General features: G+C 46.6%; 2 protein-coding genes across 2 annotated transcripts; one reads left to right on the forward strand and one right to left on the reverse strand.

Moving 5' to 3' along the window:
• Window positions 1-5: 5 nt before the first annotated feature.
• Window positions 6-9,227, reverse strand: ING5 (inhibitor of growth family member 5). The gene is made up of 8 exons (XM_052685199.1): window positions 9,110-9,227; window positions 8,903-8,974; window positions 8,633-8,799; window positions 7,230-7,341; window positions 6,266-6,359; window positions 5,202-5,337; window positions 4,318-4,379; window positions 6-3,163 (listed from the first exon to the last, which is right to left on the reverse strand). Exons 1-8 carry the CDS (start codon window positions 9,144-9,146, stop codon window positions 3,118-3,120), a joined length of 726 nt encoding a protein of 241 aa, XP_052541159.1. The 5' UTR covers window positions 9,147-9,227; the 3' UTR covers window positions 6-3,117.
• Window positions 9,228-9,364: 137 nt separating this feature from the next.
• Window positions 9,365-14,076, forward strand: DTYMK (deoxythymidylate kinase). The gene is made up of 5 exons (XM_052685200.1): window positions 9,365-9,520; window positions 9,597-9,705; window positions 10,726-10,816; window positions 11,594-11,791; window positions 13,503-14,076. Exons 1-5 carry the CDS (start codon window positions 9,391-9,393, stop codon window positions 13,611-13,613), a joined length of 639 nt encoding a protein of 212 aa, XP_052541160.1. The 5' UTR covers window positions 9,365-9,390; the 3' UTR covers window positions 13,614-14,076.
• Window positions 14,077-15,440: the final 1,364 nt, after the last annotated feature.

Raw genomic sequence — 15,440 nt, forward strand, 5'->3', positions numbered from 1 at the left:
ACAGCTCGGTTCCCAAAAATATTTTATTTATATCAATATATTCATTATCTATAACGTGATCCAAAAATACAGATATACATTTATTTTTTTTTTTTAACTTTACATTCTTCTTTTTTTTTTTTTTTCCATAAAAAGATTTATATTCTCTTCCATTTACAAAGGGAACATAGATCTAATTCCTTTAAAAAATAGAGCTGTTGGGTTAACATCGTTTCACCTCCAGTTTGGCTGAGCTGTAGTAAAGCTGAACACTTTGGTGCATTGACAACTGTCAGTGGAACATTCCTCTCCGCACCACAGTCTGTCCATCCTTCTCCATAAGGGCGTATTTAACACTGTACATTCAAAATTCAGGAGAAAGATTTTAACTCTTTTGCGACCAGAAGTGAAGGCTGTGGGTCCCCCAGCCCAGGGGCAGGCCGGGCTTATTGCTGGTGTGGGTTCTGAGGACACATTGGTGGTGTCACGCCGTACGGAGCAGCCAGGTCTGCACCACGTGCTGATCCTGGGTCCTGCTGAAGAAGCTTCCTTCCCTTTGAGGATTGATGCCAACTTCTAGAATGTTGTTTGATTTTTTTTTTTTGCTTTGCTGGTTGAAATGGAAAGCATCTGCTTTTCCAAGCCCAAGAAAGCACGTACTAATAAAGTACACTTTGCTGTCCCACCTGACCATCTTTCCCGAGTGTAGAGCAGTCAGCTTGGCACTGACCTGCACAGCTGTGCCTTTCCATACCTGCAAGATCTCCCAGGAGGCACAATCTACTTTTGGATTTGTTTCAAATCCAACGCTTGATTTACAGTGATACAGTGATGACTGTTACAGCCTTGGGAGACAAGGGAAAAAAGTTTACAATAGCATTGGACAGAAGGAGAAAACAGAACTTGGGACAGCATCATAGCCTTCAGGTCAGCCACCCTTACGAGGAATCCAGTGTAGCAGGTCAGTGAGGTACAGGCTTACTGCTGGTACTGAATTACAGGCTGGCTCATGAGGTATCGCAATTATATTTACTCCCAAAACAGAGGCAGAGAGGAGGAGAAGGCCGGCTGTATTTCTAAGCCCAGCTTTGTGAGATTGTGCTTTTCCTCTCCCTTCCCACCAGCATTCTGTTTCTAACCTGTCTGTGTAGTTTCGGGATGCTTTTACAATGGCAGCAATGACAAACATGCATCTTCCTGTAAACATCAACTACAGAAACTTCATATAAAACGTGGAGTGATGCAACGCAGCAAAGATGTACAATGCCACACTTCCAACAAAAGGACCTTGCAGACAGGCTCTCTGCACAGCAGATACATCAGAAGGTTCACAGAAAACCTGTCTCAGTACCAAAAGGTTTCTCTGCGACAATCCTAACATACCTGCAAGCAGCTACAAACCCAGAGCAAAACAGGAAGGCTGAACTGGCATGAGCTGAGTTCTACTTTCCTTCATGGCAAAACAGAAATGAGAGGGTCAGGGCAAGACAAGAAAAAACTTTTTTCTTTTGGAAGCTGGTGCCAAAGTCAGATTAGATTTGTTTTGTTTTGTTTTTCTTCTCTTCTGTACTGTTTATTCAGGTTGTTTTTAAAGCAGAAGAAAGGGCTTATCTGGAAGCCTTTCCAACAGCCTGTATCAAGAGCTGGTATGCAGAGCAATACGCAGATGCCATTAACAGCCATCACAGGCTCACAGACCCTGCTCCATCCTTCTGCAGGGCTTTTTGCTTTGTTTTCTCCCTCCCCTGGCAGAACAACCTTTACCCACAATGTCTCTGTTGTAGGCAGTTAAGCCCCATAAGACAGGAGATACCTAAAGACAACAGTTATCTGTTCTTCCCTCCACTTCTGCATCCACTGTTAACTCAGAGGAAGGAGAAAAAAAAAAACTAACAGAACACAGAGTTTTGTTTTCCTACTCATGATTTCCTTCTCATCCTTTTGCTGCAGCAACTGACACTGTGATGACAGCAAGCATTCACATTCGAGATCTGAAAGGCAGCTTCAAGAGGTCAAGAGCTGACAAACTTGCCCCCTCGAAAAAGACAAGCAGTAATTTAAAGACATTCCTGCTGCACTGCCTTCTCTAATGACACTTTTTCATAGCAAAAGCTTCTCAAGAACCAAACTCCCACCACACTACCACACGGCCACCCTCCAGCTTTGCTGCATCATCACTGCCACGTACACATTGTCCTCATAGAATCTCCCCTTAAAGCTTGAGATACAACAGAAAATCAGGCCTTCATCTTTCTGTATGAATAAATCGGACCCCCTATCACAATACTTTAGGTTTCAATTTCACAGTAACATGCTTAAAAGCAACAAAAACGGACAGGAAAGGTAACTTGTTTTCTCAGTACTACTGTCAACACTGCAGGACAACTCCTTTGATATTTAGAGGTTTTGTTCCAGAAGACACAAGCCTTTTACAGAAGGAGGTTAAAAGCCATAAAGTTTGCTTCTGTTGAGGCTGTAACGTGGATGTGAGCAAAACCAAGTAACAGAAAGGCAGTGCAAAGTTAGACAGAAGAAATTCCCCAAATGAGAAGACATGGTCTTCTCTCTCCCATACTCACCCTGCCAAAAATAAGCACAGCATTTGGCTTTGAGGAAAACAGACACTGTAAAAAGCCAATAAGCTTTCTTGATCCTCTCTGTACTACAAAACTGCACAACAAATGGGCATCACACCAAAACAATGGAGTTAATCCTTTCCTGTAGGCTGCATGAGAGAGAACTGCTTTTTCTGTCATGCTAAGCTCCGAGTCTGAATGTCTTCAGCGATGGTATGCATCATACTGAAGAGGAGGGTATCTCAATTTCCTGCAGTGCCTCACAGGGTTTAAGAGACTCCTAAAAACAAGCAGACTACAGCTATGGGCTGTCCTAGCACTTCAGAGTAACACTGATCTCAGTGCTGTGCGAGAGTAACATAAATAAAATCCCTGTGGCACATTCCTCCCTTCCCAAAGTCACTTTTCACAAAAGAACAGGAATTACAACTGGACAATTAAATAGCATATCAGAAACGGAGGAGGGCAGGTTTTAAGATCACAATCGAAATCAAAGATGATATTGCAACATGAAGGAAGGAATATATTAAAACTCTTCTTGCCTCAGAGGAGGTATTCCCCTTTACTTCTTACTTTTCTTTTTTTCCTGAACACAGCGCGGACAAAACCTACAGAGAGAAAAAAAAAAAAGACAAAACTGGCTGTTAATTAGTACCTAAAATTAACAACGTATTACTCGGGAGCCTTTCTATTACTTGGAAATGAGTGGAGGTGGTGTTAATTTTAGCCAACTGCAACACTTCACACGGCATGCAGCAAGATTGGGCAGAGAGGGAAGGAACTGTATGGAGTCTGGTGGGCAGAAGGGTCAGCACTGGAAGGCTTCTGGGGCTCACCTGCCCCTCACAGCTCGGAGTCACTCTATTTCATTCACCCACAAGTTATTCCAACTGAATTCCTCAAGGTTGGTACATCAACTTCCTCCAGAGCTAAAGGAACAAGGATACCCCGCTCCAATTCCTCCTCTCCCTCCAATGATTGCAACCAGTGCACCTCTGCATTACCTCACTTCTAATACACAACTTACAGTTAGACTAAGAAAGTCACCAAACAAAAAGATTTGCATGTCTTTAAAAGTCTGCAGACTCAATAACCAGCTGGTCACTCAACTGCATGCTGCCACTGCAATATCTGATTGCAGTGCAATGAAACCAAGTCATACTATTTGCTCCCACTTAATGCAGTAGTGCTGTTGGGTTTCCTCTTAAAATTTTGCTTTTGTTATGTGAATTGAAGAGTGTGGCATTTTAATTGCAAAAGACAACGTTTAGCAAAGCTTTTGTCCTTTGCAAAAGAAAGCAAGCACAGAAAAAGCCTATGACTCTTTCTAAAACGGGCACATAGGTAGGTGAAGAAACATTGTAGTCTTAAATTGTGCTCCCCTAAGCAGAATAGAAAATATTCTTTTCCCAACCTTAATCACAGCAACAAATGCAGACATGAGATGTAAGCTGTACACGCTGACAAAAGCCTAAGCTCATGAACTGCTCTGCTTATCATGAAATTTTACATGCCTGGGTCCTTGTTTTGCTCCCACGGAAATCTAAGGAAGCTAAGACTCCTGTGGAAACAGCCTCTAGGAAAAACTGTCCCCTTCTACCTTCGCATAAAAGCAGTCCCCAACCCAACATGATGTAAACCTCTGACCACAAGAACAAAGTTCCTCTGTCAGGAAAGGTCACCATGGGGTTTCAATTCTGTTTGTGATTCTTTTCGAGAGAAACTGCAGCTTGACAGAAATCAAAAACCTGTGTGTCCTTACCATTTCCCTTTTGGTTTGGTGGTGAGGTCCACACAGGCGAAGTGGAACCATTCAATGGGGCACTGCAAAACAAAGGAAAAACCCACAGAGGAGATGCTTAGCATTTTACCAGCTCTACGTTCACTTTGGGTGATCAAATTTGCAAGTACCTCCCTTGGATTTCACTGGGCTGTGATGCTGCAAACATCATTTCAAAAGACACGGGGTGCGTTTTGATGATAAAATCATAGAATCATAGAATCACCAAGGTTGGAAAAGACCTAAAAGCTCATCCAGTCCAACCGTTCACCTATTCCCAATAGCTCCCACTGAACCACGTCCCTCAACACAACATCCAGCCTTTCCTTGAACACCCCCAGGCTCGGTGACTCCACCACCTCCCTGGGCATCCATTGCAGTGCCTGACCACCCTTTCTGAAAAGTAACACTTCCTCATGTCCAGCCTGAATCTCCCCTGCCGTAGCTTGAAACCATTCCCCCTGGTCCTATCACTAATGACACGAGAGCAGAGGCCGACCCCCAGCTCACTACAGCCTCCCTTCAGGAAGTTATAGAGAGCAATGAGGTCTCCCCTGAGCCTCCTCTTCTCCAGGCTGAACATTCCCAGCTCCTTCAGCCTCTCCTCATCAGCCCTGTGTTCCAGACCCCTCACCAGCTTTGTTGCCCTCCTTTGAACACCTTCCAGGGCCTCAATGGCTTTCTTGCAGTGAGGGGCCCAAAACTGGACACAGCACTCGAGGTGCGGCCTCACCAGTGCTGAATACAGGGGAACAATCACCTCTCTGCTCCTGCTTGCAACGCTGTTTCTGATGCAAGCCAGGATGCCATTGGCCTTCTTGGCCACCTGGGCACACTGGCAATAAAGCAATAAAGCAAGTGCTTACATCTGGGTTGTCGCAGCCAATCATCTCCCCGTAGGACACCTGGTGACACAAGCAGTAGGTGGGCTCGTTGGGGTCCACAGGCATGTCCAGGACGTCTGAGGGATGCACTGACAGGATGGTGTCAGCAAACTCGGAGCTGCGGACAAGGCCAAAGCACTTGTCACTTACAGGTGACAGAACATTCCCAAGAGGTGGGAAAATTAATTTGCAACAGCCATTTAAATAGTTTTTAAATCAGAAATTGGTTTGAGCTAATACAAAAATACGAGCTTGACTGTAAAGGATTGAAAGACTGATTTGTAGACTCTACGAGTACATGGCTACAGTAACAAAACTCCCATACACCTCACTTCTGCCTGCAGTCAGAATAACCTGATTATTTTTTTTTTCCCTAAGCCATTTAAGTACACACTCTTCTCTCCTTGTCAGGTATGAGGGAACCACCTTGCTCTGAGGAGCTTTGACACAGCAGTAACACTTAACAGAAAATACTTCCTTTCTTCTCAACTCGCCCCTCCATTTAGCCAATCGAATATATTGGAATTAACAGGGTCCCTTTAAAAAAAAATCACATGCCAGAGAGGTTAAATGCCCTCCTTCCTTGCTTCACAGAACAGAACTACATTATTCAAGACTATTCAGGAGACAGCTGCTGTTTAAAAACAACCATGAAAACTCTGCAAGATCTCTATAACAGCAACACAGCATCAGCATTTGTCCCAACAGGAAAGTGTTTCTTTACAATGAATATCACAAGCAACTGTTAAAAATAGCTGCATGACAAAAATCAAAGGTATTTTCTCCCAGCTTGCCAAGAGCAACAGAGACTCTGATCTCGTCCTTCCAGACAGAGGGCATTCCAAGCATGCTGGGTTTCCACGTGGCAAGCAAGGAGTTAATTAGTCAAGCTAACTTGTCTTAAGGCGGGCTCTAATTAGTGAGACCAGAATACTGAACACCACTATCATCCCAACAGGAGAGTCATAAACAGGGTAACACAGACACGAGGAAATTCATCAAGTGTTGAACCCAAGTCATCAGAAGTGCGACTGGATACTTCTTACCCTCCTTTCAGCTTCTTTTTCTTTGGTGTGTCCTCTTCAGACGTCCGCTTACCTCGACCACGAGAGCTTCTTTTGTCTTTCTGACTTTTTCCCTCTATAGAGACAGATAAAGCATTGCTTCAATCAGTCTGAATACCATCGTCAGGCGTTTTTCTTTTGGTGCATTCACTGTTTTGAAATCTGTCTGTCACATGCAACTGAACACAAACACTGATTATGAAATGCACATACACTTTTCTGCCACAAACACACCCATTTTGCAAGTAATATCCCCAAGTGTCTAAATCCTACATCTGCAGTTCTGGCAATTCATAGAATCATAGAATGGCCTGGGTTGAAAAGGACCACACAATGCTCATCCAGTTCCAACCCCCTGCTGTGTGCAGGTCACCAACCAGCAGCCCAGGCTGCCCAGAGCCACATCCAGCCTGGCCTTGGATGCCTGCAGGGATGGGGCATCCACAGCCTCCTTGGGCAACCTGTGCCAGTGCCTCACCACCCTCTGGGTGAAAAACTTCCTCCTAAGATCTAGCCTAAGTTAGATCACCGTATTTTATATTAGTCCACAATGTCACACAAGACTTTAAATAGCAACATATTTGATTAAATACACAGATCTTCAAATCTAAGAGACAGACTGAGGCCAAGACTGTTAAACTCAGTAACTGTAGGAACCACAGGCTGAGCATCAGTTCAGTACTGTCATAGTTAGTTCTCCCTTAGCCAGTAGTGTCCTTACAACCAGCGACCACTTCAGGACACTGACAAGGAGAGCCCAGCACTAAATCTTTTCCTTCTCCTGTTTATTGCCCAGTGCAACTCTATAAATACCTGAAGAGCGTTTAAAATAAGTATGGGATTACACCATAGCGTCTAGAAACAACAGTCTCCTCTGCACCCAAGGCCCTCTGCTTAGACATGCCCAGTGCTGGAAAAGGCTGCTAAACACACAACATTTACACACTTTTCGGGTTTCGTGATCCAGAGCTTTCGAAGTCACTGCCCTCCAGTTTATCCTTCAGATCCGCTTCAAAGCGCGCCAAGTCCGCATCCAGCCGGCGGATGTGCTTATCCACCTGCACAGAGAGGAAACCACAGACTGAACTAAAAACACAGAAACACTCCCAGTGCAAGACAAGGAAGGTCTGGTAGCTTGGCTGCTCTCCCTAAGAACATGAATGTAACAGCTCAAGGCAAGGCATGAAGGGCATATCAGACTGGAAAAGGGAAATGGTGTACACAAAGGGAACTGGAGCACACAGAGAGGAAAAAATGCTGAAGAAAAGCAAGTGGACTGAACCCACAGGCAAGCAAAAAGAAAGGAAGGAAAAGGGAGTGGGGGAAGGAGAGTCCAAACAACCAGACCAACGGTTCGTAGGACAGCACAGAAAGATTTTTTTAAAAAGTTCTCTTTCTGCCTCTTTGAAAATACATTATTCAGTTGGTATCCATTACGTGTGTGAATATTTTCTGTGGTATTTCACTAGCACACTATTTAATGAAATTTAATAACGAAGACAGGCTATCTCCAATATTGTCAGCACACATTAGGTGTCTTCTAACCTCCATAGTAATATGGTTTGCAGAACAGAGGTGCAATAAAGGTGTTCCAACCTTCACCCCCACCCACAAAACAGCTGTGCTGCTGCAGTACCTATTCATGAAGTTGGTGTTTACCCGGGAGACATGAAATTATTTCCTTTTCTGCAGTATTTGAAGAATCGCAGCTTTAGTAATTGGAACTCAAAGCATCCCTAGAAGCACACTTCCCTTACAGCACACTAAGTGCAGACAAAAAAGGGATTCCCCTCGCTTAAAGTCACTTATGGGATACAATGCACAGAAAATTACTCAAAGAACAGATAAATGGACAGGAGTCAGTGCAGAAGAGGAGAAAAGTGGAGATGTGCACCTTCAGAAATGCCATTTTCCCACTAAGCCCAACAGGCAGAGCCAGACCTCTGTCACACAGGAGCTGACAGGGTTCCATGCCTTGGGATCCAAGGCAACCAAGTGGAAACGGTTCCCTCAGCTCCTACACAACGTAGCTTGGAAGCTGACCTAAAAATTGCTGCTTATGACCAGACAGCCCTAAGTGAACGCCTGGGTGAGAGGCAGGTGGGCAGGGCGAGCTGGCTGTCAGTGCTGCTGCCAGAAGAGAAGTCTACTCGACACCAAACCCAGCAACACAAGGGCAGGAGTTCGGGGAAAGCAAAAGCAAGAGAAGCAAGCTGGAAAATGAATACTTTGTTTCGGTAAGATACTGAAGGCAAATACACCAGCAGAAGGACAAACAGAGCCGTGCCTCCAGAGCCCAGCGGCAGCCCCAGCCAAACGGTGGCCACGCAGCGGTGTGACAGCACTCACCATCTCGTAGGTCTGCATGGCCAGCTGCACTTTGTCGTCGCTGTACTCCTTGCATTTACTGTAGGCGCTCTGGATCCTCCTCAGGTGCTCCACTCGCTGCTCGGCTGACATGTTCTTCACCGACTCGATGTACTCTGCGGCCAGGCGGTCAATTTCGGCTTTCTTATCTGTAAAGCCCAGACGCCGCACGCACGCGTGAGAAAGCCGTGCTCCCAGAGGGAGCGTTATTTCCCCCCCCGGCTGCCCGCGCTACGGGAAGACCCTGCACACCTTCCGTCCTCTGGTCCAGCTCCCGCATCAGCTGGAAGTTCCGCTGCAGCTCGCACGGCAGGTTCTCGATGCCTGAAACAAACACGCAGCGCCATCAGGGCCGCTCCCCTCGCGGCAGACCCACGCGGGGACTCCCGGCGCTCCCGCCCGCCCCGCTCGGTCCCGTGTCGCGGCGCGGATCCCGCCCGGCCGCGGCCCCGCGCTCACTGTCCAGGTAGTGCTCCAGGTACATGGCGGTCGCCATCTTGCGGCCCGCGCCCCGCCGCCGACAGCCGCCCGCCCGGCCCGCAGGACACGGGCCGCGGCCCCGGCCTCATCGCATATTCACGAGGCGCTCCGTGCCCATTGGCCGCGGGGGGCGCTCCGCGTTGCATATTCATGAGGGCGGGGCCTAGATGTCGGTTCGGAGGACTTAGTCTCTATGGTTCCTCGCCGCCTAGAGCGGCGATGGCGGGAAGGGGAAGCGGTGAGGGGAGGAGGAGGGCAATATGGCGGGCGGGCGCGGCGCGTTAATCGTGCTGGAGGGGATGGACCGCGCCGGGAAGAGCACGCAGAGCCGGCGGCTGGTTCAGGCGCTGCAGGCCGCCGGGCACCGCGCCGATCTCCTCCGCTTCCCGGGTATGGGTCTCGGGGTGCGGGGGGCTCCGCTGAGAGACGCGGCCGGGCCGCCGACCTCTGGCCCGCTTGGTTACAGAGAGGACGACGGAGATCGGGCGGCTGATCAGCGCCTACCTATCGAGGGAGAGGGAGCTGGAGGACCACGCCGTGCACCTGCTGTTCTCCGCCAACCGCTGGGAGCACGTGTAAAGGGCGGGGAGGGGGACGAGGGGCTGGGGAGGCAGGCACAGGCGGTCACAAATCAAGGCTGCGGGCCGCGGGGCGGGCTGTGATGCCCAGCCGAGGGCCTCGGTCCTGAGAGAGGCTGTGCGGGCCGCGGCCCGGTGAAGGAGCGTGGCTGCGGGGCCACACTGCGTTCCTATTGCCCTTCCAGCCATAAGTGAACTTCCCCCTCTCTGTTGGGGTGCTCCTTCTGAGTCCCGGCCAGCAGCTCCCTGCCTGCTGCCACTTAAGGAAGCCAATGGAGTTAATCATTCACCCCTGCCACGCCTCCATGTCACCGCCTGGATTCTGAATCATAGAATCATTAAGGTTGGAAAAGACCTCTAAGATCTCCGAGTCCAACCCCACGTCACCGTGCCCACATCCCTCAGTGCCACATCTCCACAGCTCTGAACGCCTCCAGGGATGGTGACTCCCCCACCTCCCTGTGCAGCTGTGCAGTGCTTCACTGCTCTTGGTGAGATGAAATTTTTCCCAATATCCAACCTTCTTTCAATGCACCATTGCTTCGTGGCAGCCCAAAGGGACTGGACAGATCACAACGTCACTGGGCCTGGGGCACAGCCTTTGAACTTCGAACTGCAGCAAGAAACACTGTAAATAAGAATGCTTTTCTCTGGCAGAAGCAGTATATCACAAGCCTGTTGCATCGCTTATGGAGGATGGAAGACTGAGCTGTTTGTGCCCGGCTGTTGCTCTGATCAGTGATCCTGCGTGTGAGCTGTGGAGCTGCTCTGAGCAGTATCCTGCACATGCATCTGAGTGTGCGTGTTCTGAAGGGGTATTTCCTTTATGCCATAGAAGGCAGAGCACAAATAGTAATTGATCCATGGTTGTTGTCATGGATAACGCTGACGTTGCTCATGATCACACTTGTGATGAAGTACGTTAACAGACAAGTGCCAGCTTTGTGAGCTGTCTTTACATAAACTCTTTTTATTTGTCTCTCTATTGACTATTTTTTTCTCCCTCTTGGTTTTCAGAACATCAATGAAAGAGAAGCTCCATCAAGGGATCACGCTTGTAGTTGACAGATACGCCTTTTCTGGAGTGGCCTTCACAAGTGCGAAGGAGGTGAGTGGGGAATGTGGCAGGCCCTGCCCCTCTCTGTATCTGGGGAAACAGGAGATATGTAGAAGCTTGGTCTGGACTTCAGTTTCTGTGGTCTAGGCTTTTCCTATGGGGTTGGAACTGAGGGATGAAAGGGATTTCAACTTAAGTATTGACGTGGCCTGTTTGCCTGTGTGCTTGTGTCTACCTTAGAAAAAGTAGAGGAACATGTTAGGTTGCTCACCAGTGTGCTAGGCTCACTCCAGTACCATACTGGGGAGCCCCAAACCAGACATAGTGAACAGAAGAGAAGGATTCTTTCCCTTGACCCACCAGATGCACTCATGCTTATACAACCAAGCTGAGTAAGCCTAGGGTAGGTGTTTTAAAAGGAGTCTTTCTTTGTGGGCTGTGCCATACTAAAACTGCATGACGTTTATGTTCCAGAGCAGCCTTCTTGTGGACCGATAACAGCTGTGTGGAGACCTCAGAATATGACTCAGTATTTCCCCCTGCTGGGCTTTGTGGAAGAGGTGTTAAAATCATTAGCTTTACTTAGCTTCAGTGAGAAGCTGAGAGGTACACAGTGCCTGGAAAAATCTGGATTCCCAAAATTACAGGGTTGAATTCACAAATACTAAACTGGAATATCTCCTTTTCAGTTCGTAGCACTATGCTCAGCGATCTGTGCTGCATCCCTACGACTGTCCCTCCCTCAATCCCACTGGAGCTGCCCTTCTCTCCCTTGTTCTCATTCCTTTTTTTTGTCACTTCAGCCTTGATTTTCTTTGTTTGGGACAGAACTTCTGCCTGGAGTGGTGCAAACAGCCTGATGCTGGCCTCCCAAAGCCAGATGTGATTCTCTTTCTTCAGCTGAGCCCAGAGGAAGCAGCAGCACGAGGGAACTTTGGAAAAGAACGTTATGAGAATGGCCCCTTCCAAAAAAAAGTTCTGCAGTCTTTCCATCATTTGATGAATGAGAAGACATTAAACTGGAAGGTGAGGAAATAACCCTGAGGGTTCTGTCATGGACTGGAGCTGGGAGGAGGGTCTCACGAGAGCTCCTGGATTGCACACATTGTATCCCCGTGCTTCCTCTCCCTGCCAAAGGGCAGGGGGTTGTGCTGGAGAACCAAAGGCACAGTGGCCTGTGGGCACCTGCTACTCTGGGACACTTTAATGGGCCCTGTTGGAGTCAGGGGAAGAGTTTCTTTTGTTTTGCACAAAAACTTATCTGGAAATCATACTCCTTAAGGACAAGTTGACAAACTGGGGTAAAAAATAGTGAGACACACACCCATGCTCCTTCGTATGTTTCTTTCCTTTCTATCCTGCAGCATCTGCCAAGGATGCTGAAATCCTTGGAGGTTTTGGGGCCTTCCTGCAGCTTCTCTCTCCCTTACTGACTTTCCTTTTCACATAGCCAGTCTTGACCAGCATTTACTATCCTGCTAAACAAGAAGTCTCTCACAACACATGATCTCTTTTGTTTCATACTCCTACATCACTTTTCCTTAGTCATCCCTTGGAGCTATTTCCAAAGGGCTGCACAATCAGCAGGCAGAAGAGGGAGCATTCCCTATTGATCCTGAGTGCAGGTGACCTCAGGAGAGGCTTTTCTGGTCTGGACAACCTTCTTCCATCTCCATCGTTCTGTTGGTACTCAGCCATGAGTTACAGGAAGCATTTTCCCTGTAGGCTGTAGCTTTCAGAGATAAAGAAGTACACATTATGGTTAAATCACTAGTCACCATGGGCTGGAGATGTATGCAAAACTGGATGTATTGCCAAATGATCTGACTGCATAAGGCAAATGTGGTTTGTCACAGCCCACTTCAGGTAAACCTGATCCTGTAACATGGGAGAGTTTGTATGTAGCAGAACCTGAAGGAACAGTTCCCAAACTAGGAGATGTATTTTTATTCCAGTAAATGTCGTGTTAGGAAATGGCCTTTCCTACATCATAATGACTAGATAAATGGGCTGATGAAAAACTCATAACTAAAACTAAACTAGCACTAAAACTAAAAGAAGAAAAATAAGCATACTGTCAGAATAGTCATATGAAACAATACAGAACTTACTTTATGTCTAGACTGCAAGCTCTGATTTTTAAGAGACTCCAGCAGAGGAATGTATTTCCCTGATTACCTGTCATCTGTTATTTCTCTTTTTTTTTTCACCTATCCACTATGTAAAAGGAGTTTTCATTTAAAGTGTTGGCAACGTGTCTGCTTAAAATCCCCCAAACTGCAGCAATATTAAATAGATACATATCAAAAGAGAAGATGGAAGAGGTGAGAGGTCCCTGAAAGGAGTACAGAAATCCCATTTCAGTGCCCTTTAACAATTAGCATTCCTGCCTATTTCCCCCTCAGCATCAGATAGAATAATAGATACCAAACTAATAATAGATTGCCAAAGATCCATTTAGTCCAAGACATGACGTGGAGCTCAGTGCTATCAGTTAGAAAAATAAACTGAGATGAGCAATCTGCTTGATGTACTTTCCTGGGTGAAACAGACTTTCCAGTTCCACTGCAAAAGTAGTGCACAGGAGGGGTGATTAGCTCCTGTCAGTGCTTCTGGATGGTAACAATTTTGAGTAAAGGGGGGGAGCAGAAATAACAGGAAGATGGGTTTTTCCCATATTGGAAATTGAGGAACGTTTCTATGCTTTTGGTTTGTTTTTTTTTTGTCTTGGAAACAGACAATGGATGCTTCAAAGAGCATAGAAGACTTGCACAGAGAAATCAAGAGCATTGCAGAGAAAACCATGCAGGAGGTTAAGGATAAACCCTTGGGAGAACTGTGGAAGTAGAGCAGTGCAGGTCATTCTCAGTCCTCATGAAGACTCACCTCTGGACCTTCTTTGGCCGGATGATTCCTACATCACCTTCCAGTAACCACAGCTTAGGTCACAATGTATTCGTATGGGTCAAGCTTGTCCTTGTAACATCCTCTGCTCCTCTTCCATTCTGCATTATCCTCAGGAGCTTCTTTGTTTTTTTTATAAATGAACGTGTAACAATTCTTTTGAAACAATTCCTCCCTCTCTCAAGTAGGATCTCTTTTGTTGTGGGCTGTCCTTTAGAGCAGATGTGGCAACTGAGCTGAGTTTCCACAAACGTGGACAGCTTCAGCAGGTGAGGAACAGCTTTCCCATACTTGAAGTTCCATGCAATGACCGTGTTTCTGGTTCTGCTTCTTTAGTGGAATACATCCCTGTACTGAACCCAGCTTGTTTTTACAATAAACTGCTCTTCTAAACATTTTGTACCACACCTAAGTTGTGGGTCTTTTTCCAATGTGATCATTTATCTTCTAGAAGGATATATGGGAGGCCCTCAGTCCAGGGAGATGTTTGCTAGGATGCTGGAATGAAGGGACAGATGAACTCATTTTCAAGTCTGCTTCCAAGCTGTACAACAGGAATACAGAGGCTGAGCTGCTTTTAGGGGTAAGTGTCTGAAATAAACGTGAACTCAGAGCATCTTGCAGGCTGAGTGGTACACAAGTTCTTCTAGACTGATTGAGTTTACTCACAGGGCCAAGATCAGAAGAGAGTCAGCAGTGAATTCTATAAAGACTGAATTTAAAGTGCAATTCAAACAGTCCTGCACACACTGCCAAACCAGATCAGCTGCATGTTCTGAGTGTGCCCAATTCCCCCCAGTCCCATTCTAATTGTTACCTTATGGCCATGCTCACAGAATAATCTGAGCTGTTACAGTAAGGCTCCAATTCATGAAACAACAAAGGCTTCTGATACTTAGTTATCCTGTATTAGGTTAAGAATTCCCCCAAATCTTCAGCAATAGAAAATAAGTAGCATCTCTTAACTGAACGTTGGCAGCAGTTTGTACCAACCAAGAGAGAAATGTACTCCAAGTGAGTAGCCTTCAACAAAAAGGACCTGCTGTGGAGCAGCACAAGCTGCTGCTTCCAACTGCTGTCTCCTGCTGCTGCATGGCAAAATGGGGAAAAAAAAAATGGTTCTTGAGTTTAGAGCTCTTTTTGTAATGTTTACCACTGCAGGCACAGTGTTTGAAAGGCTTCCTAGAAACAGACACTATGGAAAACTAGCAGTTGAGTAGCTAAACAGTGAGCATACAATTGTAAAGGAAACAAGTTTTATTTTCCATCTACCAATGTGAAATATTAACTTCTCAATCTCTGCTTGGCTCTTTCTCCTGCTTACCTCAAATGAACATGTGGCAGAGACTCACCAGAAAAGCATGTCCTGTCTTGGAAAGGCTTATGCTTTTCAGAAGCAGTGAGATGCTGCACTGCTAAGCAGGGAAGCCTTTTGGTACTGTTTTATTATTTTTCCCCCCAGCGTTCATACAACTTTAAGTGAGTAGCAGAACTGAACCACAGCAGTGTTTCTTTGTCTCTGCTGGCATGTTGTGGATGTTCACTCTCCGGGACAGGAATATCAATCATTAAGGCAGTACCACAAAGCCAGCCTCTATTCTAGCAGATAAGAAAGATTGAAGACGCTGTTGTACGTAATTCAGCTTTCGCCCTAAAAGCACAACAAGGGCATGGTGCTGCTGTTTCAAGACTGCTCCCCCCTGCACTGCAGGGTTACCCAATACCACCCAACGTCACCTGAGATTAATGTACAAGAACATTAGGAAAGGCA

This window comes from Tympanuchus pallidicinctus, unplaced genomic scaffold (assembly GCF_026119805.1).
Source record: "Tympanuchus pallidicinctus isolate F22 unplaced genomic scaffold, pur_lepc_1.0 scaffold22, whole genome shotgun sequence".
NCBI lineage: Eukaryota > Metazoa > Chordata > Aves > Galliformes > Phasianidae > Tympanuchus > Tympanuchus pallidicinctus.

Coding starts and splice junctions, on each gene's coding strand:
- DTYMK (XM_052685200.1), top strand. CDS start 9,391: ATGGCGGGCGGGCGCGGCGCGTTAATCGTGCTGGAGGGGATGGACCGC. Junction 9,706..10,725: donor GCCAACCGCTGGGAGCACGT/GTAAAGGGCGGG, acceptor CTTGGTTTTCAG/AACATCAATGAAAGAGAAGC. Junction 11,792..13,502: donor AGAAGACATTAAACTGGAAG/GTGAGGAAATAA, acceptor TCTTGGAAACAG/ACAATGGATGCTTCAAAGAG.
- ING5 (XM_052685199.1), bottom strand. CDS start 9,146: ATGGCGACCGCCATGTACCTGGAGCACTACCTGGACA. Junction 6,360..7,229: donor TGGATCACGAAACCCGAAAA/GTGTGTAAATGT, acceptor CTGTCTCTATAG/AGGGAAAAAGTCAGAAAGAC. Junction 3,164..4,317: donor ACCAAACCAAAAGGGAAATG/GTAAGGACACAC, acceptor TTCTCTCTGTAG/GTTTTGTCCGCGCTGTGTTC.